Source organism: Macaca mulatta, chromosome 3, assembly GCF_049350105.2.
Source record: "Macaca mulatta isolate MMU2019108-1 chromosome 3, T2T-MMU8v2.0, whole genome shotgun sequence".
Classification (NCBI taxonomy): Eukaryota; Metazoa; Chordata; class Mammalia; order Primates; family Cercopithecidae; genus Macaca; species Macaca mulatta.
The window spans coordinates 123,229,527-123,257,168 of record NC_133408.1 but is presented as its reverse complement, the minus strand read 5'-3'; the positions used below and the strand labels follow the sequence as shown (position 1 = coordinate 123,257,168).

The following is a 27,642-nucleotide window of genomic DNA, read 5'->3' as shown; positions in this document are numbered from 1 at the left end:
GGAGATTACAAACAGTTTCAAGCGCCATTTGTTCCCGTTTTGATTCCCCACTCACTGGGTTATGTGCTGTTAAATATTTCCAGAAGACTGTCAAAATGTAAGCATCCTGAGGTTTACATAGGCCACGCCATTAAATAACATATAAGCACAACATTTTAAACACTGTTTTCCAGCAATGGTAAATATTTTAGCTAAGTAGAAACTAAAGCTTGAAATGCAATAAGCACTTAAATGACTCCTTTCTGTGCCAGAATTCTTATTTTCCTCTGTGCGACCCTGGCTTCTGGGATTAAGGCAACCCCAGGGAGCTCAGCAAATGGTTGTGGGTTACGAGGTGTAGCAGGAGCTTGGCAACAGCATGCCACCCAGCCTCAAGAAACCCAGCCATGACTGGAACCCAAGTATCAGTGTGTTCACTTTGTGGTCAGCTTCACATATTTTCCCCTCCTTGGAAAAGAAAAAAAAAAAAAAAGCTGCTACGAAAGTTAGACCTCTCTCCCACCCCCCAAGGAAACACATGGTGGACCAGGAGCAGAGTGGAGACTCGGGGCAGGCAGAGCAAGGGAGGCTGGTCCCCTCAGGTGGGCAGGCAAGCAGGCAGGCATGTGAGAGTTACCACCTTCAGTTCCTCAGCCCTACAGAGGGAAACGACCCACGGCACCGACAACAGCCACACCACTGACGACAACGGATTGTGCTGTCACCAGAAAGAAGGGAAACCCAGAACAAATTTTACAGTGGTTTTCACCACACGGTGATTGCAGTCCTGTTCAGGGCATGTCACAGTAACACCACCCACTGAGCAGAACCATGAGGGAAATCAGGCCTCCTTCAAAGTCTCCCATCACTGCCTATCCCTGAACAGAGTAAGGCAAGGATTTTAAGGAAACACAGACATGTAGCCCTACCTCCATTGGTTTCCTGGGGCCCCTGGCTTCTTATTCACTAAAGAGAATTGTTCTCAGTGACTGGCAAGGCTAAGTGAAGACAGGATGCTCTCTCATTAAATGCAACTGCTCTTTAAGAGGCAGGCAGGGCAATGGACACGTTATGAGATTTTTGGTCAGTGTTTTTACCATGAAAACTTGATCTTCAATAAAATCTCAAACAAGTGAAGAAAAGGAATGCAGAGACGCAGGGCCTTTTCTCCACATTCAAAAGACCAAAGCTGCATGTTTTGTTATGATAACACCATCCACATTTCTAAGACATATATGGAGTTCTGTGACTAGTCTCTGAGATTATAATACAGATATTTATCACTTATCACACTGAATTTAGGGAGGGGATTCCTCTTTGGTTTTGTCAAATAATCACAGAAGGAGCCATGTATGTTATCTGTCCTGTTTCTAGTGAAGACAAAGCTCTTCACTCCCCTCCTGACCCTCCCCCTCTAAAAAATCAGCCACTTATGGCGGGTATTGACTATTTCCAATTTTAAACTGCAACTTCAAATGTCAGCCTGTTGACTTACAGAAACAGACTGACAAATGGCTGTCTGCTATGGAGACAAACTCTGGAAACTCAAAATGTTCATACAGACTGCCAACAGATTAATTAGTAGCCTCTTTGGAAGCATGATCATGGTCTAAGAATAGCCCTAAATTCTGTTCAAGACTAGCTTCTTTCCCCAAATCATTATAGTGCTAGCCAAATATTAGCAAATGTTAGATATAGTGGTATATGGTTTTGGTGTGTGCAAGAGTTAGACTGGATTAGAAAACACAACTGCCATTTCATACCAGTTTTCATGGCTAAGTTCTACTAAAACTATGTGACCTTTATCATCACAATAAACTGCTGAAAGTGCTGGAATGACTAGAACAAAGGTGTCAGTTTGCTAGTTCTTTGCTTATCTATGGTTAAATACAGTTTCTTGTACTCACTTTGAACCATGAAAATGAGGGAACACATTACCTTGAAAGATACTGAGGATATATCCACGTCAATATGAATAAAATTCCCCTCAAAACATAACATGTAGACCAATAATGACAATTACTGTAGCCACTCACCATGTAACATGCACAAGACAAACAACTCTATCACTTTACAAATAGTTTATTTCCACCTTCACAAACTCATGTGCCTCTGACCATTATGCAAGGCAACATGAATTAAATACTTATATCAGAATATATTTGTCTTACATGATTCAAGATAAAGTGAATTTTAAAAGCAAGTGGGTGCCAATGATGGGGAGATGAGGGGAATAGGGCAGGCAGCAACAGGGTAACATGCATTTTTCAAGAGTGTTTATTAAAATAGGCAGTAATTAGTACATGTACATCACATGAGCAGTTTTTCAAAATTAGCACTTCCAGGAGAGGGGCTACATCTCAGTTTTTTCCGTCTATATAATAAAATGCCAAAAGTACTTCCCTAAAGTACAAAGGCATTTCCCTAGTAGTCTTGGTACCAGTAACAGAATATGATTACTAAACATCTCCAATGTGGTTTTCATTACAAAGAAACATGTTTCACATAAAAGCTTCATAATATAATCCAGAGACAGAATTTGTGCATGCTTAAAATTTGAAACTAGGCTGAATATATTTGATATATTTTTTTTATTTCTTCCAGTGTTTTTTATTTGTATAAATATGCACCCAGTTTCCTACCAGTTTAAAACACACACGGAACACTGCTCCGAGCACCATGATTGCCTTACAGTAGCCTCTTTGGGACTACAATCCTAGTTCAAGGAGGGGAGTACTAATTTCTATTCTGACTTGCTCCTTTGCCCAAATCATGTTAGTGTTGACCAAATCCCATCAATTTTCAGATACAAACAAAGGTTTCTGGGCAGAGGGCCAAAGAATAATTATGAATAATTTCACAATGATCTGGTTAAGAAAACACCCAGAAAATGAATGATTTCACATGATAAAAAAGCCTGGATTTGAATTTAAACAGGAGATGGATGTAAAAGGGATGAAGCATTGCTTCACTCCCAGGAGGGATGCTCTTTACTGAGTACCCACAAAAAGACAGCACTATCCTGGGGCTGATCTTCCTATGGGCCTCCACCAATAGCCTCTGAGGTAGGTACTGATGGCTTGAAGAGAGGTAGGTAAAGTCCAAATTTGTTTTCAATTCCTGCAAACGTAGCAACTGCCAGTTTGTAGCCCCCAACATGATCAGGATTCGGGGCAGGCAGGTTGATCCTGGATTTAGGAACTGGCTCTGATCCCATGGGTTTTCTAAAAGAAGAGAAAACAGAGTAAGAAGCTGAATTTTTTTTTTTTGTTTTAACTTGGTAAAAATAACATTCAAAACCTGTTCAAATATGTAATGCAAAGGAGTTGATACATTCTAATCAGTTGTATGTTCCCTTGGAAATGACCTTGTTAACAATTTCAACATTTCCCTAAATCTCTTCTATTTTATTATAGAGACTAGACTGATGTACCTTTCTCCATGACAGAGTATTAGAAGCAGCCAAAATTTAGCAGCAGATTTAGCATGATACTTACACTCCTCCAAAATCAATGTAGAACCATCGTTGTAGCAATTCGTAAGTCAGCAAAGTTACGCCAAACTGGGGTGAGGACCGAAACACACGAGCTTTAAAAAAATGGAGAAATCACAGATATAATTAGATTTTTAAAAAATTTACCTGATACCAAAGAGTTAGTTAAGAACAAATTATTTCCATACCACCAGCTCCTTTCCACAGAGCTTTTGGGCCTTCTTCACGCAGTATCTTTTTAAAGCAGTCTATCACTCCACTGTAAGTGGTTTGGCCAGCCCGGGCAGCCACCTGTAATCTCGTCTTGATAACATCAGCAGGGGTCACTAAAGATGCCGCAGGCATACCTGCAGGAGAGACACAACACCATCTCAGTCTGGCCACATTCTCACTATATAAAAATAACTGTGCTTTGAACTACTGGCCGTGGAAAGAAAGTTAAAAATCCAATTCAATAAAATGCCTATTTCGCTGTCCTCTATGGGAAGTGCAACCGTGACTCTCCTGTGTGCAAGATGTCTGCTCCTACACCCCCCACCCGACTCACACCTTCCCTTGCCCAAATCACTCGGCCTTCGTTTCTATTCCTAAATCTTTAAATATTTTTAAGAAATCGTTTATCAACAACACTACTTCAAGTGTTCGAGAGTAAGTGGAGAAAGCGGTTTTCTTTTCTTTTTTCTTTCCTGTTGAAATCAAAAACTTGCAAAGTTATTAGGTCCGATTTTTCAGAGGTGAAGCTTGTTATGCGTTTCCTCTTCATGGTCTTCTGTGGCTGCTGGCAGTCACCGGAGGTACTTTCTCTCACACATTCAACCACCCCCTACTCTCCAAACCCCAACCTCTCCAGTTACACCAGAAAAAGACTTTACCGATAGCCAAAAAAACACTGCGTACGTGTTGGGGGATGGGAGGTGGAAGTTTCAGGGAGAGGGGTGAAATTGCGGGGAGACTCCTACAGATAACACTTCAGGATTTCTTCTTCCTAAGACTGACATCTCCAGAAAAATATTTGACAGAAAGCTTAAAATTTATACTGGCTGATAATCAATGAAAAAGGAACAACAACAACAACAGAAAACCCTCCCAAAGTTACCAATGGGAAATTTTTCTACAGTCCCTGTATCCAAAATGGGGCAGCGCATGTTTAGATTTTTTAAAAGCGAGACTGTACTCAGAAGACACTGTCTCTTATGGTTTTATTACTTTTCCATTATGAACTTATTCCAAACCAAATTGGTCAAATGCAGATGCATAAATCTCCTTTGCTTTTTTTAAGGCTTAATAATTCTGTAAGAATTTCTATCCAAACCAACATGGTCTGGCTCACAACTACATTTCATCCTTCTAACAGACAGCTTTAAAGTTACAGTGAGTTGGAAGGGGGGTGTAAATCTGCATACTACATGCTTGCATTTATATTACTGAAGGAGTATCTCTTCCATCTTTACCTAGCTCCTCAAACATTAATCTCAAGAGGTTTTATAAAATACATTGCAATTCTGCATGCAAAAAGTTCTCTTTATATCCAATGCTTCACTGGATAAGTCATACTGAAATTCCTATTCATTTGTAGGAATTATTTTAACTTTGGGTCAGGAATTTATCCTCCAACATAATGGAAGGAAACAAGAAAAACGCTTAGAAATCCACTGTGTTCACACCACCAATTTTATTTTACTTCCTGGTTTAGAAAGAGTTTAGCAAGACAGCCTGCTTTAAACATGCAATAAAAGCTGCCTTGCAATGGTGGGCAGGCATGTCAGAGTGTGACTGTGAAAGACATACAAGCAATAAAATGGGCAAAAAGTTCCCTTTGGCTAGGGTAATTTTCATAAACTGTTCTTTGTTATGAAAATAGAGGTACTGGGGTGGAGAGGGCAGGTATGAAAGATACTGATTAGTGGAATACAAAAATGTCAAAAGAAACATATATGCCACCTAGTAAGTTGCCTGGCAAAACCGATAGGAGTTGTGGGGGATGCTGGAACATGGCAACTTGAACATAACTCCCATCATCTCCATTGTCAGCTCATTTCTCCTAAGGAGGTATCTGGTAGGGCCTAAAAGGAATTTTGGACATCTTGGTGGACAGGAGATTTCCAGTGTGAGGATTTGCTAAGTTAACCTGGAGAACTGCACCAGACTACCCTAAAGCAAGGCTGGGAAAGCAGCAAATACTGGCAAGAACTTGGCCACCAGAGAGCTGTTGATTTTGGGGACCAGGGTTGGCAGGGACGTCTGGCAGATCTGCCTGCTCTCTTCTGGATTCCAAAAGGCTAAGACAATGCAGATCAAATGGTCTGAATTTTCTCTATTCCTAAAGACAGGGGAGCAAGAGGAGACTGGGAAACAGAGATGCTTCCTCTAGGTCCCTTAGCAGGAAAGGGACTGGCAGTCTGCCTGATTCTTCAATGTCATTCTTCAATGACAAACATAGAGACCCGGGGGCCATCCTCCACCTCTGAGACAAGAGTAACTTAGGGCACGTCTCAACCAATTAAAAAATTACAAGTCTTCAAAGGGGGCCCAGCTACAGCAGAATATCATTTACAACAAAAAGAAAACATGACTGGCAAAATACAGCTTTAGGGCACAAATCACTGTTAATTTTTATAAATATCCCATTTATATTTATGAGGAAAGTGCTTTTCTTTTTTTTGAATACAAAGGTTAATATCTATTTATTTTGGATCAAGGCTGTTTTCAAAATCCCCTTTGCATCCCTATCTATATTATCTACTTAATATGTCAGCTTCTAAAAGCAGTGTGATAAAATTTTTCATCAGGCATGAGAAAATACCACATATTCTTCATACCTTTAAGCTGAGAGATGGCATTGTATATTGATATTACATAGAAATTGATGGCATCTTCATAGTGAATTTTGTCTTTTACAAAATATGCCTCTGTGCTTCTGAATGCTATGTTTAAACCCTGAATTTCATTTAGTATGGCATTAATATTGCTACTTGCTTATTGATATTTGCCTGGTACGTATTTTTCAATCAGCTGTCTTTCAATCTTTCTATGTCACTGTTTTCTGAAACTTCGTATGACTAGATTTTCTTTGAAAACTCAACTCAAAGTGCTTGTTATTACTAGGGGTACTGAATTCATTTACAGTGCTTGTGACTATTAGCCTTATTTCTGCCATCCTATATTATGCTATTTTCTCTGCTTCCAGTTATTTCCCTTTTGATCCCCACCGGTTTCCTGACTAAATATATTTAAACGTTACATGCATTTGTTACGTAGGTGTACATTTACAACAGGTGCAATTAATTAGCATTTACATCCTCCAGCAGGGGGAGGACTTTGGCGCACTGGCACTTTTGTCCTTCCTTTCATTTGTCAGCCTCCCAAATGAATACATATACCAAAGTCAGCAATAACAGAGACCCACCACATGTTTAACTTCTATTTGGTGTTTCATATATCCCACATTTTCCTACTTCTTAAATTCACTTTTTTTCTTTTTGAGACGGAGTTTCGCTCTTGATGCCCAGCCTGGGGCTGGGCACGCTCTCGGCTCACTGCAACCTCTACCTCCTGGGCTCAAGCGATTCTCCTGCCTCAGCCTCCTGAGTAGCTGGGATTATAGGTGTGCACCACCAAGCCCGGCTATTTTTTGTATTTTTAGTAGTAGAGACGGGGTTTCACCATGGTGACCAGGCTGGTCTCGAACTCCTGACCTCAGGTAATCCACCCGCCTCGGCATCCCAAAGTGCTGGAATTACAGGCATGAGTCACCACCGCGCTGGGCCCTTAAATTAATTTTTTAATTGCTTCAGAGAAGGTCTGTGGGGAAGAAAGCTTTGAGTTCTTGCATGTGAAAAACTAACTTTAGTTTTGCCCTCCCCCTCCTGAGTGTTAGTGTGCCCAGGAACATAAGTACAACTCAAGGCATCCTTTCCTTGGGATTTTGAGAGTACTCAGTATTAGAGATAAGAAGACAAGAAGTCAATCTTCTTCTACTGATTCTTTCTCTATTTTCCTTTTCCTTATTACTTTTCCCTAGGGAACTCCTATAAAACAGATGTTAGATTTCCAAGATTAATTCTACCTGTATCTTAAATTTTCTCTCATTTTTAAATCTCTATATTATTGCTACACATTACATTCTAGAGGGTTTTTTTTTTTCATGTCTCCATTTTCCAGATGTCTAAATTTGGTCTTTGATCATATCCATTCTATCATTCAGAACTAACGCTTGATATTTAATTATGGCAATGCTTTTATTACTTTTCAAAAATGCTTCTTTACTGATTATTTCTTTCAAATCTCTCTGAGCACTCTAATTATATTAATTAATTACAGCTCTGAAAAGTTGTCTTCTGTCCCTTGAATTGCCTGTTTTCTCTCTAATTCTTCTGTTCACTTACTTTGTTGCTCCTTCATGGCGGGGGATGTCTGGCTGTCTATTGATATTATTCAAGTTCAAAGGATAGGCTGATTAGTATTATATACAAAGGCTGTGGGTGACTTCTACTATATTCTAGGTATGCTTCACCCACAGGTCTCTGTCCTGAATGGGACGGTCTATGGGCTTTGTTGTAACTCGGTGCAAAGGATTAGGATACGCTGGCAGGTTGTGGACCTTCCAAACTGCTGAAATGTGGGGAACTTCACTTTAGGGGCAGAATAATTTATTTTAAATTCTTCTTGGGAAAAGCTGCCATCAGTTTATTTTTTTCTGCACCTATGGGAGAAGTCTTGAATTACCTTCATTCCTGCCCTGTTTTCTATCCATTCCGTACACTTATCCTCTCTAGGGAAGTGGTCTCTTTCTTTAGAATTGAGCTCTGAGCTTTTAACTTGGATACAACTGTCTCCTAAAGCTCCATATGAAAACCAGGAGAGAGTTCCACGCCTGGCAATCCTGAAGAAAGTACAGTTCCCTAACTCATGTTCATTATTTACCCTAAAACCTCCACCTCCACTCCAGGCATTCTATTCTTCATTCAAAGGTTAACATTCTCCAGTTCTGCTCTTGCATCAGAGGTAGTTTCTCCTGCTGTGTTTTGGACTGTGGCATCTCTCAGTCCAGTTTCAGAGTCAATATGGCTATTTCCTTTCTGCTGAGGGCCAGTGCTAGCATTTTCTAGTGCCAATAAGGAATTAAAAAGAAAAAAAAATGCATTTCCTGACATTTTAAGTAAGTATTTGGGAAGATAGGAGAGATGGATGAATATGCTCAGTCCATTGCCTTGATTGAATTTCTTCATTACTTTTTTTAAGGGCTTAAGGACAGGTTTTAAACTATTATACCTTAAGCTTTATGTCCACATAATTAACAAATTTGTACCAACAGTACTTTTCTCATAATACACACTCTAATGTTTGCAAAAGCATCATGATCACACATGTATAACACACTTCCACTTCTGTGTATTGGAAGAGCTTTTAAAGGTATTTTTGTATTACAACTTAATCTCAAGCTAATTAATTCAAAGGTGAGACCATCATTACAGTTTGTCTTGTTCCTCTATCTTATCACTCTGATAAAAATCATCTGGTATGACATAGCATTCTATAAAATTTGAGTGGTATTATATTTTATTTGATATAATTCATAAGGTGTATTGAAATGCCCATCATTAATGATAAAGCACCATGTTAATTATAGAGAATTTGCATTTGGTTTCTTAATTTCAGGATCCCTGCTTTGGTCTTTGCTTTCTGACAAAGCTGAGGTACTTTGGCCAATGAACATGAATTCAAATATTGGTTAGTCTTGTTCTATCTTGTGAAATAAGGGAGTAGATGTTCCAGTATTTAAATATAGTTCCAGTTTATAACTAGATACATAAACAAAAAATAAAAACAAAAACAAAAACCCCCACCAAAACCCAACATTCTCTGGGTGAGGATATTAATAACCACTTTTGCTAAAAAGCTACATATTACTAAAACAATCTAATCTCAAGGCTAATCAAATTTTTGGAAAGAAAAAAGTGAGATAACATTACTGAATAATTGAAATTACTATCTAAACATAGAAAGCGTGGTCATATTCATTTAATCAGGTCTATATTATTTATAATAGGCTGACATTCAGCAAAAAATATTGTATGTATAAGTGATCAATTTAAATATGGTACATATAAAAATAGCCATGAGACATTTTTGTTATATAAGTTAGGGGCCAATAATTATTCATTGTAGTTGCCTGAAACTCCATCTAAAAAGGAGGATTTTTATATTTTGAAAGAAGCTTTTCTCCTATTAAATACTTTCTGGGATTCTCTGAATACCATGTATCCTTTCGCTAAGAAATGCCTTTGCTCTTCTTAGCAACCACGAAGGGAATGTGGGGGCCCGATCCGTCCTCCACCCAACAGCCCATTCAGGGTTAGCGCACATTTGTGCTTGCTCACTGCCCTTCTTGGGGCTGCATGGGGCACACTTCTGACAGAAGTCTTCTTGCCCTTCTCCATGCTGAACTCAGCTCTGCCTGAGCATCTCAGCAAGGTTCCACACTCAGCCCTGTTCACCCCATGACATCACTCCTGCTCACTGGGTATAGATTTTTTTAGGCTTATTTTATAACAAAATGCATTAGTAATCTTTCTTTTGCTAATTCTAATATACTTCTTAGATATTTTAATTTTGATTTTCAGGTAAATAATCATTTATAAATAATGATTGCTTCCTTTCTTCTTTTATTTATGCCTTTTTTTTTTTTTTTAATTTTACCATGCTGACTGGAACCTCCAAAATATGGCTGAATAACAAAGATGAGAGAGACATCCTTGTCTTATTCCTAACTTTAATTGGAATGGTAGCTACGACATTGACCACTGGCTTCTGATATCTGTTATTAAATTAAGAAAGTAGCTTACTTCACATTACACAGTTTTTATAGTTTTGTAGAATACCCAAAGACCATCAAGCTTTGTAGCTTATTCACTCTTTGAAGACTAAAATCAACAGGGCAAATTCGGTCTTTTCCCATTTTACCAGAAAGCGGAGATCAGGAGGAAGGTGGATAATAATGGTTAAGTCAGTGCTCTTTAGGACAAATACCTAATGCATGAGGGGCTTAAAACCTAGATAATGGGTTGATGGGTAGAGCAAACCACCATGGCACTTGTATACCTATGTAACAGACCTGCACATTCTGCACATATATCCCAGAACTTAAAGTATAATAATAATAATAGCCGGGCATGGTGGCTTGTGCCTGTAATCCCAGCACTTTGGGAGGCCGAGGGGGGCAGATCACAAGGTCGGGAGATCGAGACCATCTGGGCTAACACGGTGAAACCCCATCTCTACTAAAAATACAAAAAATTAGCTGAGTGTGGTGGCGGGCCCCTGTAGTCACAGCTACTCGAGAGGCTGAGGCAGGAAAATGGCATGAACCCGGGAGGCGGTGCTTGCAGTGAGCCAAGATAGCGCCATTGCATTCCAGCCTGAGTGACAGAGTGAGACTCCGTCTAAAATTAAAAAAAAAAAAAAAAAAAAAGTCAATGTATTATAGTAAGTGTGCCAACTGTTCCCAAAATGGCCCTCAAAGATCTGCACCCTTGTGACATTCATACCTCTGCTTCTCTATCATCTCGAGGCAAGGTCATAGAAGACACTGCAGCTTCTGCCTTGCTTTCTCTCTCTCTCTCTCTCTCTCTCAGACTTTGCTCTGAGGAATTCAGCTGCCATGTTGTGAGGGTGTCCAAGCTGATCTATGGAGAGCCCCACATGACAAGGAACTGGGGCCTCCTGTCAATAGTTATGTCACTGAGCCATCTTGAAAGTGGCTTCTCCAATGTCAGTCAAGCCTGGCTGCCACTGTGGCTGCGACTTCATGACAGACCTGGTACCAGAGGCACCCAGTGAGCTGCTCCTACCCCACACCTGTTTCCTGACTCACAGAAACTGTGAGAAAATAAATATTAGTTGTGTTAAGCTGATTAAGTTTTGAGGGAATTTGGCATGCAGTAATAGATAACGAATACAGAAGGCATTTATAAAGACAACAGGATGGCAAGAGGACTGAACTAATATCACCATAGGGATGCCAACTACTTCAAACTCTCAAGAATAATGGGTCAATGGCTGAAAAACAACCATGCTTTTTACCAACAAACTCACTTCAGATAATCTATTTCTCTTAAAAAAATAACTGATTCAAAATAGGGGAAAAGGCTTTAAGCATACTACTAGCTATTTAAAATTTATTGGAAAAAATTAAAGTATCTACAATTGAGAAATATATAAGATGCAGCAATTAGAAACTATGTTTGGAAAGTTTTAAATAATATGTAATAAAATTACATTATGGAACATTTTGAATACTTACTATTCAGGCACTATTTTAAATCTTTACATCTATTAATTAACTTAATCCTCATAATAATCTTGTAAGGTAAGACTATTCTTATCTCCAAATACAGATGGAGAAATGGCAGACAGGGATTGAATAACTTATGTGGTTCACACAGAGTGGAAACACTGGAATTTGAACCTTGGTAGTCTGACCCCACAAGCACATGTCATTAACTACTTTGCCATGATGGGTAACAATGCTTGAGATACAACCTTAAGTGAAAACTATCTATACAAAGTGTGATTACAGCTCTGTGAAAAACCTGAATGGGGAAAGATGAGCAAAAATGTTAAATAGCGATTATCTTAGGGTAGTGAAATAATGAATAATATTTTTATTATTTCCCTGTTCTAGTACTTTTCAAATATTTTACAATGAGTAATATTACTTTCAAAATCATAAAAAAAGAAGGAAAATAAACCTGAAATGAAAAAAAAAAAAATCTTACCAGTCATTTCTATAGCTCTGGTAGTATGGATTACCTCCCCAGAGACAGAATCGTTTCTGGGTACCTACCTTCTCCAAGAGAAGAGATATGATGGTATTTTTATGGTGTGAGGAAAATGAGGCTTAGGAAAGAGTTCTAGACCTTGATCTGAGGTCAGCTACTTAACTTCTGATTTCACAACTGATTTTTTGGAGTAATTTACAGACAGATTCTTTGGCTTCAATATAATACTTGGCTAACGTTTATTGAGCATTTACTATATGCTAAGAAGTATGCCAAGTCTTTCACATGGATCCTCTCATTTGAGCCTCACACACACTCTGTAGTAGGTGCAGCTGTGATCTCCATTTACAGCTGAGGAAACCAAAGCTTTCAAGAAGTGGAGTAACTTGCCCAAGGTCACACATTAATAAGTGGTACTTAGTTATTCTCATTAGGTCCTACCTTATTTCAAGTCATTAATTTGAAATAAATTATAACCCTTTTGTTCAAAACATTTTCTCATTTACAGATATATGAGAAATTACATATAGGCCACCATGAGTCAAGCTGGAATTAAAATTGGGAATTTTATACTCAAGTCCTGAAATCATGATCTCTTGCTCTAGATACAGTGGTATCACTGCTGCTAATACAACTGAGGTTTCTAAGCAGCCAGGAAAGAGTAACCCTGCCTCATATACCAATATCACTGCCTTTGAAGGAAAAGGATTAACTGAGAATTAAGGAGGAGCTACATGGGTTCCTGCGTCCAGGGGTTCCCCAGGCTGCAGCCAGGGTAGGTGGGGTGTGCACAAAATAGCAAACAACTTCCCAAAGCTGGGAGTTGTTCTTATGCTATCTTTGAGAAAAGCATGGAGACTCTAGTTACGTATCTCATGAGAGTAGCACAGGTATCAAAAATGTTTGGATCCAAGCATCCTGTGACTGCCTTAGGGTTTGTTAACTTATTTAAATGTCATCACTTGGAGAGCTAATCTGGACTGTTTCTGCTCTTAAGAGTCCCTCGACAAGAAGAAGCATCAAAGAATGAACTGATCCCTGGCATGGCTAATTATTTTCTATCGATGTTTTCAATGGAGCACTGAAAAGAAGATAGTTATTTCCATTTGTGATTTAATTACCACCATCCCCCCATAAGATAGGGAGGAAACAGGTGTCTCTAATTGGCCCAGGTCTTTTCTGGTTCTACTACATTTTTTTTCTCTAACTATTGTTTAAGTTCTGGACAGGCTTTTATGCACTATTTTGTTCAGACATCTTTAAGACAAACATATTCGAATCTTTAAAAACTTCTGGCTAAACAGTTATCATTCTTATGCTATGAAGTGAGACTATGAAATGACATGGAACTTGAATTGGAGTTCCACAATACCACAAAATAGGCCAATATTTAATGAGCTTTTTCTAGAGTTAAGAAATTAAGCTTGTCTAATAATCTCATCTGCCAGAATGAAGATTAATTTTTTTCCTTTTTTTTAGTAGCTCTTCAATCTCTAGGCAACTCAAATGTACCCTGTCAAGAACCATCAGCAAAAAATTTCAATGTAGTAGCATGCGGCTAGGGAATGGGGGCAGCAAGGGTTGGGGAAGTAACAGAACTCCATGGGGGACACTCACCAGCTATGGCACCAGCTAAGAGCAGGCTTCCTGGGCTAACCTGCCCGTCTTCATTTGCAAAGGAAGCCTTCACATGAGCATAGCACGGAAAGTAGATGGCCGAGAAAGGAATGTCCCGCAGAAAGCATGCTTTGGCACCCTGCACATTTGCAAAGGAAGAAAAACCACATGAAACACATATCCCATTGAGGAGATCAAGCTTCTTTGGAACTCACCTCAGAACAAAATATTCCTGGAGAAGACCAAATTTGTACTCACATATTGAAAGGGGAACAGAAAAAAATAACCCAAATTCTGCAAGTAATAAATCTAAACTTTGTTTTTAAAACAAAAACTAGTTTCGTTGTGTGCTGTGAGGGGAGGAGGGCAGTTCTCATTTACTCTAATGCTAAGACTTCAATTAAAACCTTTTTGGAACTCTGCCTGTGACATCCTTTTAAATCCCGACTGGTGGCAAGTCACTGTCATTTCAAGGAAGATCTGTTCTCTGGTCTCACCAAACTTGGGTAACAGTAGTCAAGATGCCTCTTTATTTACACACTAGGAAGTAGACAAATTATATAGGTGGGTGGGTGGGGGAGGAAGAGGTTTGCTGTTTTGTACTGTTTGGATTGTTTCCCAGAAAGAAATTACCCATACATAAAAAAATTATATCTTTTCAGGGGTTCATGATCCTTCTAATTTCCTTATATACTTACTTACCTGCCACCCAGGGTTTATGAAACATTGATAAATGCCTGCTCTAAAGCCTGAAATATTCACAATAATTCGGATACATTTTAGAGCTGTGTGTAGAAAAATTAGTTCCTACAGCAAAGTCTTCAACAAATAGTTTCTGTTGCCAACATAATGCTATGCAGGGGCCCCATGAATTGATAAGTGCCCAGAAATATGATATATTATGATGAAAACCACAACAAATATATTGTGTTTTGGGTAGGGTGAATAGGAAGGAAATCATCCCTTTTCAACATGTAATGATTTAATACCATTTCTTTCACAGATTTCTAATAACTAAAAATTTCCACCAAATACACAGATTCCCAAAAGAAAATAATGAATCCAGCCAGAGTCAACAGATCTAGCCATACCCAGTGACATTTATTGAGGGCTAGTAATGCTGGATCTTGGGTATTTCTGTTTGATGCTCCAAACTGTCAAAGTTCTTTAACACTATGTATCCGTTACTGTAGCCTTTGTTTTCCTGACACCCACATCTCACTCCTGACTCAAACTGAGCTTGTGGGTAATAAAACCCTTAGTCTTTTTCATATAAATTACTATTAACTCAAGTCTACTATAACTTAATTAGTTGCCTCACACAAGTAACACAGGCAGGACGTCAGATTTAATCCTATTAAGTTGCATCCTACTTTGGCTCATCCTGCCAACCAGAACAAATGCTTGGAATCTGGATTCTGTCATGCTGGCTTTTTCTCAGTCAACTTACCCATGGATGTGTAGGCATGCCTCTGTTCACTCTGTGTACACAAGTATTCAGAGAAGCAAGCATCTACCTCATGTACTGCCAACCGGCTCAGGTTTCTGTATCTTGTCCACCCCCAAAGTGTTAGATGTTTAATTAAAACTAAGAATCACAATATCCACCACGCCCAAGCTACTCATTTTAGGCACATACAAATGAATGTCCTAGACAGGTAATCTATTGTCCTGGACAGGTCATCCATCAATTGCGCATTTACTGAGGGCTATGCCCTTGGCTTGTTCAGAGGGCACCCTGGAGGTAGTTCCAGAGACAAGTCCAAAACTCAAGACCCTAAGAGTTTTTTCCACTTCTCTCAGCTCTTTCAAAGGGGAAACATATAGTATAATGTTAATATCTGTGTGTAACATCCAAATCTTTTCTTACAACTAGTTTTTTTAAAAGTTATAATTTGGGCAGTTATTGTAAAAGGGTAACAATATCAGCGTTTAGTTTCTATTTTTCCTTCCTTTTCCCTTTTTGGCCCAAGCCTTATTGTAAGTGCTGCTAGCTATTCATCCACATGTAGATTCAGTCAAGAAGATAATCAAATTAGACACCAAATAATCAACTCAAATGAAGATCACTTTAATTCCAGTTACTCGGGAGGCTGAGGCAGAAGAATCGCTTGAATCTGGGAGGTGGAGCTTGCAGTGAGCTGAGACCGTGCCACTGCACTCCAGCCAGGGCAACAGAGTAAGACTCCATCTTAATAAAAAAAATAAATAAATAAAAAATTAAAAATTAAAAAAACATTATTTCTTGGAAAAATATATCAGAAACTAAAACCAAGCTTTTAGCTTTTCTTCCTTTCTTTTTTTTTTTTTTGGCATGGAGTTTTGCTTTATTGCCCAGGTTGCCCAGGCTGGAGTGCAGTGGCGTAATCTCAGCTCACTGCAACCTCTGCCTCCTGGGTTCAAGCGATTCTCCTGCTTCAGCCTCCTGAGTAGCTGGGACTACAAGTGCCTGCCACCATGCCCAGCTAATTTTTTGTATTTTTAGTAGAGATAGAGTTTCACCACGTTGGGAAGGCTGGTCTCCAACTCCTGATTTCAGGTGATCCACCCGCCTTGGCCTCCCAAAGTGCTAGGATTACAGGCATTGAGCCACCGCGCCTGGCCACTTTTAGCTTTTCAGACAAAGATATATTATTTGTTGGGGATGTAACAAAACATAGGAGGAAACAGTCACTAATTTTGCACTGAAACATTAAAGTTAAAAAAAGGGGGCGAAGGGAGAAAGAGAAACAGATTAACCTGTCTTATGCTGTGTGGCTTCAATATGATGAGAAGGCCATGGGAAGACATGACCCAAAATTATAAACATCCCTGAGGCATAGGAAGAGTAAAGGAACATGAAGAATCAGCTGGGTTTTCTGAAGAAGGACCCACTGAGGGTTCCACCTTCTGAGAGCCTCCTCCTTCCTTTCCTGAAATCATGACAGTAAATCGGGTATCCCTGTTACAAAGGCATCTACAAGAGATGTGAGACGTACTTCAAGAGATGTTGGAAAACAACTCTACATGGCTGAGATGAAAAATGGCTTGATCAAAAACCAAACATACAAACATATATATATATATATATCCCTGAGGAAAGGGTAGAATTGCCTTGTGCAACACTAAAGGAAAAATGCCTAGAAATAGGTTGTATTTCATTTTCTAGGAATCAAGCAATGTGGTCAAAGTGTTTATTCAGACTAGAACAAATATTAGGATATGCAAGAAGTCTTTGGTGTCTGATTACCTGAGAAAAAGGAAGAAATGGAAAAGTCAAGGAAGCAAAAGAACTTTCACCTGGTATGATCATCCTGTCACCCCCTAGCCATGTGATGAGCACCTGTAGAAATCAAGCCCTTAACCTTCCTCACCTGTCAAAAATACCATAGGCCACCTTCTTCAGGCAACTGGGACAACTGAAACTTTAGGAATGAATGAAGTAATACATGTGAAAGTCCTTGTAAGGTATCCACTGCCTTACAAACATTAAGGGACAGAAATGTGTTCACCTCGAGGGCTGTGTCTCCCTGCCTCTCCTGGCACCTGCTCTGGTGTCTTCCTGCAGAAAATACCTCTCCCAGTCGCATCAGGAGGCGGCCCTTCACCTCTCTTGCACCCCAGGCATCAAAGCTCAATTCCCAAGGAAAGACACAGACTTATTAAATTTCCCTGGCCTCTTTTTCCCCACCACTTCCTTTAGGTCTTAGGCATAAAGGCAGGTGCCAATTTGTAAGACTGCCTTAGGCAATCCCTGACCTGTTGCTCTTGCACAATGAAAAGGGAAGCAGGATGTTAAAAAGACTTAAAGTTCTAAGGGTGAAAATGTTTCTCTCCCGGATTCCTTGATAAATCCTTCACTTTGTGGTGAACATTCTCCAGCACTACAGCAAAACATAAACCTGTTTGATTTGAATTCTACTTGTCCCAAGTATAATTTTTACCAAGTGATCAGCCATTCTGAACAGGCAACTTTATAACAAAAGAAACAGTCCATGCTGCCCTAGAGCCTGCATCAGCAACACAAAAATATTGCTTTGGCTTTTTAAGAATTAATGAGTTACAAAGGCGCGCCACTTAAAAAAAGTATTTAAACATTCCTGCCATATAAGAAAATCCCCACATTATCCTGCTTTGGGTATTTTTTTTTTTTTTTTTTTTTTTTTTTACTGGTTTTCTAGGCAGCTCTGCCCTTAAACATTCTCTGATTGGTCTTGAATTTCCTCAGTATATACTACAATCACTTGGGGAAAATTAATAAATGCAAAATACAATCATCTAATCTCTTTCTATTCTTTAAATACTTTATCTCTAAAGATGATAAACTATTGGGTTCTTCTTTTGAAATAAAAGGCACACTAATATCCAGACACGGACAACAAAAATCATCTCAGGGTAGACCTATGTTATAAACTGGAAAAAAACTCAGATCTAGTTTAATTATCAACTCTGCCTCCATTCCAATTCTGTATCACGCTAAAGTCTCTCCATCATCATTCTATTTAAGATCTAGAAAAGCTTTTTTAAGGGTAGGCCTCACTTAACTTCAAGTTAACAGTCCACAACTGACACAGGCCAATTAGACAGGCTTAGAGATTCTGGCAGCAGAATCATCATGGCAAAAGAATCATTTATTTTGCTCTCATGCCTTTTTGATGTGGACACTGTGCTGAAAGCCTAAGGAAGCTTTAATCAATTCTCAAGTTGCTAGGATCGTCCACTCAAGTTTGTTTTGCCAGCTCTGCCTGGCATGAAATTGTCAATAGATATAATACAACAGGATTTGTATCTCTCTTTCTCTCGCACGCATGCTGTCACACATGCACGGCAATTTCCGATGTCTCTTTTTCTTCTTTTAAAACTCTTCATCTTGGATGGTAAATCACTTGCCCAATCAATCCAAAGGGGGGAACAAACCAGTCCTGAAGGATGGTGCTGATAAAGAAGTCAGGGCCAGGGCAGGTCTTTTCGCATGCTAATTCCTGCTTATTCTAGCTGTACCTGCAAACACAGCTCTAAACAGACTATTTCTAATACAGGGAAAGGTAATTACACTCACAAAGGCACCTCTGTGTCGGGCCGGGCACCAGGAGCCAGCAGGTCTGGGAGACGGAGGCTTAACAGAGACTCCAGCAGTGAATGCACATTGTCTAGCACAGGGGAAAATGCCAGACTGGGGACCCTGCAGCATTCAAGACAACAGTGGCGCACCTTGTCTGAGAAGGTTATTCAATGCTTCTGGCACCTGTCGTCAGAGCCACCCAGCCCTCTTTTCCTACCTTACAGGTTTAGAATTTATTTGGCATGTATAATTATATATTTTGATCCTGGAGCTACAAACAATGGGAAGCGTGTCATGACTTGATCCCTTAGCATTCCTCTTGGCTTCCCCCAACCAAGTTAACCCTTAGATACACAGCTAGGCAGTGCCTCTCCAGCCCAGTCAAAGGATGCTCAGACCCCACCTACATGGCTGAGATTTGAGAAGGGTGAGTTTCAACGTCTTGCTGAGAAATAGTAATGGTGCCAAGACCTATTATGTGATTGTGTCACTGGTATTAAAACTAAATAGGCCAGCCAACATTTGAAGACTTGATATCAGTGAACATGGAAATTACTTCAATTTGAATATAAAATATGAATGACCATTACTTGGCTTCTTTAGTCCAGGGACTTCAGGGATATGGGTTCTCCTTAATTTCATTGCAATTCTAACAAAATCATCTTGACAACTCTGGGTTTCTTGTAGGAAATGCTGCTTGTGTCAGTGCTAGTTCTCTATTGTTCTAGTATTGCACATTGCTTTGCTATCAACATTGCTCATCACTGAGATGGACTGAAAACCCTAGACATGGCACAGAGGAATGTTATCACATGGAATTTTAGTCCTGAAGCTGCTAGTCATGTCATCTTCACAAAGGTAATCTATAAAACATGTCCCACCTTTTCTTTATTTCTTTATAATAATTATTATTATTTTTGAGACAGAGTCTCGCTCTGTAGCCAGGCTGGAGTGCAGTGGTGCGATCTTGGCTCACTGCAACCTCCACCTCCAGTTCAAGCAATTCTCCTGTCTCAGCCTCCCGAGTAGCTGGGACTACAGGCGTGTGCCACCATGCCCGGCTAATTTTTGTATTTTTAGTAGAGATGGGGTTTCACCATGTTGGCCAGGATGGTCTTGATCTCTTGACCTCGTGATCTGCCTGCCTCAGCCTCTCAACGTGCTGGGATTACAAGTGTGACCCACCGCACCCAGCCCCCACCTTTTCAGTTATTCTTTCCTTTCCTTTCTCGCCTTCCTCTCATCGTTCTTCTCCCTTCCCTCTGCTTCAGCACCTGCTTAGAAGATGTAAAGTCTACTTCTAGTCTGTTTACTCTGACAGTTTTAACACGCATACAGAACCTACTGTAGTCTTTCTTTTCCTTCCTCCTGTGAAATATTTGTACTTTAGACTACTTAAAAGTATCCCCATTTTATCAACATGCACTTTAATTCTGGCTTCACAAATATTAAGCATTTCAAATAGTTTAATATTGTTTAAATTATATGTATATTTAAATTATGGCAATGTTATTTAGAGTGTTAAAGTGAACTAAATATGGCCTGAGAAGAACTCCATACTTTCATATTTGAGTCCTTGTGGACGAACTATAACCTAACTTAATAGTTAGACAAGACTGCACCTGTAACAATAGCTAAGTCTTGGCCAATTCCAGCAGTCATACTTCAACCACTCATACACTGCTCAATGTTCAAACTGTGTTCAAATAAGGCAAACACTGAGCTGTAACCAAACCAGTTGTTTCTGTACCTCACTTCTGGTTTCTGTATATCACTTCCATTTTTTTGTCAATAATTTTTTTTTATTGTTTAATAATTTTTTAAAAATTATTATACTTTAAGTTCTAGGGTACATGTGCACAACATGCAGGTTTGTTACATATGTATACATGTGCCATGTTGGTGCGCTGCACCCATTAACTCGTCATTTCTTCCACCACGTGGCTGCACTAGAGTCTCTCTGAATCTGCTGTGATTCTGGGGGCTGCCTGATTCACGAATCATTCATTGCACAATTAAACTCCCTCAATTTGGATGAAGTTTTTCTTTTAACAAGACTAAACATTTACCACTTTCTTTGCTATTCATTCCTGTCATCTCCACCTGGGATCACTTTCTAGAATTTCCTTCATTAGGGTCCTACTGGTGATATGCTTTCTTGAGTTTTGCTAGTCTAAAAAATATCTTTACCCTTGTTCTTAAAAGCAATTTTTACAGGGTATACAAGCCTAGGTTGAAAGGGTTTTTTCCTCCACCTACTGAAGACACCCCCATTCAACTGTCTTCTGGCTTCCACTGTTGCCATTCTTAGGTTTGCTGTCAGTTCAACTGCTGCCCTTTTGAAGGCAAATTGACTTTTTTTTCTCTGGCCGCTTAAGAGTTTCTCTCTAGCTCTGGTGTTCAGCAGTTTTCCTCTGATGTGTCTAGTCTGAATTATTTTCATTTATCCTACACCTGCAATTTGTTGCACTTTTTTCTTTGCTTTTTTTTTTTTCTTTTTGAAACAGAGTCTTGCTCTATCACTTAGGTTAGAGTGCAGTGGTGCAATCATGGCTCACTGCAGCCTTGACCTCCTGGGCTCAAGTGATCTTCCCACCTCAGCCTCCCAAGTAGCTGGGACTACAGGTGCATGACACCATGTCTAGCTAATTAAAAAAAAAAAAGTTTGTTTTTGTAGAGATGAAGTCTCACTGTGTTGCCCAGGCTGGTCTTGAACTCCTGAGTTCCCGAAGTGCTGGGATTACAAGTGCAAGTCATCACATCCAGCCTCCTGTACTTCTTGAATCTTAGATTAATGGCTTTCATTAGTTCTAGAAAATCTTTAGCCATCATCTCACCTTTTCTTCCAGTTTTCTTTTATATTTGTTAGACCATCTCATGCTTTCCACTGCTGGGGGTGCAGAAAATGATACCCCAAACATATGGCTGCTTTGCCATGCTGAGTGCTTTGAAAATTGAAAGGACTCAGAAATAAGCCTCAGAACCAAGGTATCTCTTCTAAGGTCTCCTCCCATTCCTGCCTCCTCTCATCCTCTCTCTCTCCCAAGCACGGCATGAAGCTGTTCTCTTATCTACCTAGAAACCAGACCCCCAAAGAGGAATGCAATTGCCTTCAACCCCTTCCCTGAGATTTCATTAACCAGAGAAGATCGAAACTCATCTCACAGAGGAAGAGACTGAATACTAAACACAACACCTAGAACTCAGACAACCTCTGTCCCAAATATTGTGTGTTCTCTAGTCCCATTCAATTTCCAAAGATAATTATTTACTTAGCATTGTTTGAGCCTTGGGTCCATTCGTTACCCCTAAAAATCATTGACTCCTACATCCTTCATCTCCCCTTCCCCTAGGAAGAAGGGTATGTATACATCTGTATCCCACTGAGTCACTGAGTAATCATTCTCCTGTGATTCTTCCATGCTATGCATGTTAAAATAAATTTGTATGCCTTTTTCTCCTATTTCTTTTTTTGAGACGGAGTCTCGCTCTGTCGCCCAGGCTGGAGTGCAGTGGCCAGATGTCAGCTCACTGCAAGCTCCGCCTCCCGGGTTCATGCCATTCTCCTGCCTCAGCCTCCCGAGTAGCTGGGACTACAGGCGCCCGCCACCTCGCCCGTCTAGTTTTTTGTATTTTTTAGTAGAGATGGGGTTTCACCATGTTAGCCAGGATGGTCTCGATCTCCTGACCTTGTGATCCGCCCGTCTCGGCCTCCCAAAGTGCTTTCTCTCCTATTAATTTGCCTTTTATCAGTTCATTTTCAGTGAACGTTCAGAGGGTGAAGGGGAAAGTGCTTCCTCTTCAACCCTACATACACATGTACATGCCTTTAATCTTTGTCTCTCAGAAATGCATTCTGGATAATTTATCTTCCAGTTGACTAATTCTCTTTTAGGCTGCTTTTAATCTGCTGTTAAAGCCATCTGTTTAAGTTTTTTTTTTTTTTTTTTTTTTTTTGAGACAGTCTTACTCTATCACCCAGGTTGGAGTGCAGTGGTGTGATCATGGCTCACTGCAGCCTCAACCTCCTGAACTCAAGAGAGATCCTCTCACCTCAGCCTCCTGAGGAGCTGAGACTATAGGTATGTGCTACCACACCTGGCTAATTGTTTTAATTTTTTGTAGATAGAGTTTTGCAATGCTGCCCAAAATGGCTGAATTTAAAATTTTAATCATTATAAATATTCTATACTTTTTACTATTTTAAAAATAAAACATTTGTTTTATAATTCTGATAATTTTGAAATTTTAAATCTTTGTGTGTATAATGTTTCCTGTTGTTTTCTGCTATCTCCTCTTAAAGTGTTTTACTGCCTGTGTGACTTGGGGTTTTTATTTTTATCGTGAGCTGCTCATTCTCCTTGTACCATTAAATACAAAAATTCTTCGAAGTCTGGGTTGAAGGTAGGTTCCTCTAGAATTGTGTTTGCTTTTTTTTTTTTTTTTTTTTTTTTGAGGATGTAGGAGGAGGGATAGGGTTTCACTGTGTTGCCCAGGCAGGAGTGCAGTGGTACAATCTTTGCTTGTTGCCACCTCCCCATCCTGGGTTCAAATGATTCTTGTGCCTCAGCCTCCTGAGCAGCTGGAACTACAGGTGTGAGCCACCATGCCCAGCTAATTTTTGTATTTTTATAGTAGAGACGGGGTTTTGCCATGTTGGCCAGACTGGTCTTGAACTCCTGGCCTCAAGTGATTCACCCACCTCGGCTTCCCAAAGTGCTGGGATTACAGGTGTGAGCCACCGCTCCCAGGCTGTGTTTGCTTTTCTCAGGCCTGGGAGCACTATCAATTGAAGACTACTTAAAAATTAATTTCTAACTTGAGGTTTTTCATATCACTTAAAAAATATAAATTCAGCCTGCAAGCCCATGGAGAGCAGTTTGAAGTTCCTGATTCACGGGGGAGTGTTTCCCTGCACCCTCCTTTTCTCTCCCTCCACTGAGAAGCAAGGCAATTTTCCTTGTAGCCTAGGGTAGAAGGGAACACTGCTATTTTACCCTTCCACTGAGGGTGTAGCCTTTTGAGATGCCAACTTCATGGGATTTTCTTTAGGTCTAGGAATAGAATAAGAAAAGAGTGATACCTATGGTAGAAAATTTCAGGAGGCCCTATCAGGAATGTGTGCATGTAGCGTTGACACCTGGAAGTAAATACCTTCTTAAACTGCGTCCTAGGTGCCCTGCTTGCTTCATCTTAGCCATAGCGGTTTTTTTTTTTTTTTTTTTTTTTTAATACTTAGCACTTTGGGCAGTACCTGATTGTCCCGAGACTTCTAAAATTATTGTTCACATTCAAGTGTTTGGTAAATGCCATCAAGGCAAAAAAGAGCTTTATGGTTCTGCTTACCTCACCTATTTTTAGGCTTGAATATTCCTTACTTCCTTGACTCATATGTGTAAAAAGGCTTTTATGAAATATCTTATCCAACATTTTTGTTGTTTTCAGTTGGATGATCAGTTAAAAATCTGCTCTACAGGCCAGGCACAGTGGCTCGCGCCTGTAATCCCAGCACTTTGGGAGGCCAAGGTGGGCGAATCATGAGGTCAGGAGATGGAGACCATCCTAGCCAACATGATGAAACCCCATTTCCACTAAAAATACAAAAATTAGCTGGGTGTGGTGGTGTGTGCCTGTAATCCCAGCTACTCAGGAGGCTGAGGCAGAAGAATCGCTTGAACCTGTGAGTCAGAGGTTGCAGTAAGCCGAGATCGTGCCACTGCACACCAGCCTGGCGACGGAGCAAGACTGTCACACACACTATATATATATATATATATATATACACACACACACACACACACACACACACACACACACACACACATAAAATATATATGCTCTACCAATGGCTAGAAATCCTATAGAGATAACTTAATGTCTTATTGAGGAGATGCTCATTCTGGTTGTTCCTGATGCTTTCTCTTGACACGTATTCTTTAAAATGTGCAATGATTATGCAAGCAGTGCCCTCTGATAATTTTTTGTTTTTCTCCTTGATATAGATCACAAAGTCCAGGGAGAAAGTAAAAAGCTCTTTTTTCAAACCCTCTTCAATACACCCTACGAGCACCATTTCTCTACAATAGCAACCACTAGGGCTAAGCTAGCTGAGCTGGTGTTCTCCTTGCGTTTCACCCAACTATTTTTTTTTTAAACCACTCAGCTAGCTGAGCTGAGCTGGTGTTCTCCTTGTGTTTCACCCAACTATTTTTTTTTTTTTTTTTTAAGACAGGGTCTCGACTCTGCTGCCCAAGGTGGAGTGAAATGATACAATCATGGCTCATTGCAGCCTGAGTCTCCCAGGCTCAAGCTCTCCTCTTGCCTCAGCCTCCTGAGTAGCAAGGACTACAGGCACACATCACCACGCCCGATTAATTTTGATTTTATTTTTTAATTTTAGTAGAGATGACATCTCACTATGTTGTCAAGGCTGGTCTCAAACCCTTGAACTCAATTGATCCTCCTGCCTTGGCCTCCCAAAATGCTGAGATTACAAGCATAAGCCACTGTGCCCAGCCCATATGCAAGTCTTCTGAATACTTCATTTTTGAAGAGGATGATTTAGATTCAGAAGTATATTGCATTCAAAGAAATACATACTCAAAATGTATCATCTTAAATATGGATTTATATCTGAATTATTCTTCCACTCTGCATCAAAGACAGTAAATTACAGGAGTAAGAATACAGGTTTTATAATCAGAGACCTGGTCTCAGATCATCACTCTACTATTTAGCAGCTATCTAACGTTGGGTAAGGTTCTTAAAATATCTGTACCTCAAGTTCCTCATCTATAAAATGTGAGTAACATTTGTACAGACACATTAAACTTAAATCCAATGATTAATATAAAGTAGTTAGTATAGTACCTAGCACAAAGATCTCCAATAAAAGATGATAATTCAATAAAAGATGATAATTACTATTATCAATGAAAGCACACTGTCCTACTGGAGTGGAAAATTAAAATATATATGAAATAATATATAATTTTAACAATTGGCAGCTGGAATATGAGTTCTACGTGGGTTCACACCTGAATCATAATAGAGTTCTACGTTTATCAGGCCAATCTTTTATTCGGTGGAAGACCTAATTCTACTAAGTACATTTATAGTAGTAGTTTGTTAGGTTGATTATACATCACACAGACTTCTTTGGTTGTTACAAGGCATATCTCTTTTACAGTTAATGCATTTCTTATGCTGTCCATCTTTTAAATGCATCTCTTGGTCACAATTAGAAACCAGAGAATGTAAAGATGACTCAGTAGAAATATATCCATCACTTCTGGAAAATATATTCAGAGTACCTTACAAACGGTGGATAGCTGGCATCATTTAATATACTTTTTAACATGAAAAAGACATATTCTAAAAGTTTAGATACAATTAAAAAGTACTGTCTTAAAACTAATATTGTGGATACTTAGCGCAAACCAAAAACGAAAAAGAAAACAAGCAATAACAAAACAAAAAATAACTTGGTAAAAATGTTTGTCTCTGGAAAGAAAGGTTATCTGGGGCTTGGGCTGAAAAACTAGCATTTTATCGTTAGATACTCTTTTGTATCTGAATTTTCTACCTTAAAAAAAGGTACTGCCTATTAAAATTAAATTTTAAAAGAACTTTATGGCACTAGAATTACATGTTTCTCTTCTCTCACCCCCTTAACGTAGATCACTTTTAAGGCAATGATACTGTACACATCTTTGGTATTCTAGCATCTAATAGTGTTAGCACTCAATATACATTTGGTGAAAGAATAAAAGAATGGTTTAAAAAATTGACCATTTGCTGTTACTTTAAGGAATTCTTTTCTTCTGGTGTCTTTAGCACACTCAATTCCTCTGGGCATTATTTTATAAAAATAATATTTTTCAAGCCATCTCCTTTTAATCTGCTATTCTAAAGTCCAAAGCAGAAGACCCGGCCGGGAGAGGTTGTTGACCACACAGCACTGGAAATTACCCAGGACTGGAGTAATGAGGAAGAAACTAGGTATTCCTGCAAGAACACCTTAGCTGACACTCAATAATCAAAAGTTGATGACAACTAACACACCACGTGTACTATGTGCTCAACTCTATCCTATATGCTTTACAGGCATTGTTTTAGTAAAACCACACAACGATCCTATGAATAGGTAGGTACGATTATTATCCTCTTTCTACAGACGAGTCAGTGAATCATCTGAAGAACAGGAACAAGAAATTTTGTAAAAAGAAAAATCATTTTTTTCAAACTAAGTGTTGGGTACTATGCTCACTACCTCGGTAACTGAATCATTCATATCCCAAATCCCAGCATCATGCAACATACCTGTGCAACAAACCTGCACATGTACCCCCAAATTTAAAATAAAATTTGAAATTATTTTTTAAAGTTTTTTTTTCCAGTTTTTGTTTAATACAACCTTTAAGCAGTGATTTTTGGACATTACATGACCTGTAGTATTTTTCAAATGTTCACACATATTAGATACAAAACCTGACTCCTTGAGGTGTGCTTGATACTCTCTCCTTAAATTTCTAAAAATCCTTCCTTAAGTGAGAGAATAAAAGTCTGTCAGGAGTAAGACACAATATTTTTATTTATTTACTTATTAACTTACTTCAATTTTCGGTGTTGGTATATTTGTGAAAAGACTCGGTCACTCTCATACATCAAGAAATGTACACTTAAGATACTTCATATGAATAGAATCATGTAGTATTTGAAGTTCTGTGACT

The 27,642-nt window shown here is 39.3% G+C and overlaps 1 protein-coding gene across 4 annotated transcripts in view; it reads right to left on the bottom strand.

The window, feature by feature from the left end:
• Window positions 1-2,045: 2,045 nt before the first annotated feature.
• SLC25A13 (solute carrier family 25 member 13) overlaps window positions 2,046-27,642 on the bottom strand; it is a 199,630-nt gene continuing 174,033 nt past the window's right edge. For all 4 annotated transcript variants that reach the window (XM_015134304.3, XM_077997027.1, XM_015134303.3 and 1 more), the window contains 4 exons: window positions 13,870-14,008; window positions 3,661-3,819; window positions 3,477-3,567; window positions 2,046-3,203 (listed from right to left, as the gene is read on the bottom strand). In XM_015134304.3, the coding sequence (XP_014989790.1) occupies window positions 3,017-3,203; window positions 3,477-3,567; window positions 3,661-3,819; window positions 13,870-14,008 (576 nt within the window). In that variant the 3' untranslated portion in view covers window positions 2,046-3,016. The remainder of the gene's footprint in view (window positions 3,204-3,476; window positions 3,568-3,660; window positions 3,820-13,869; window positions 14,009-27,642) is intronic.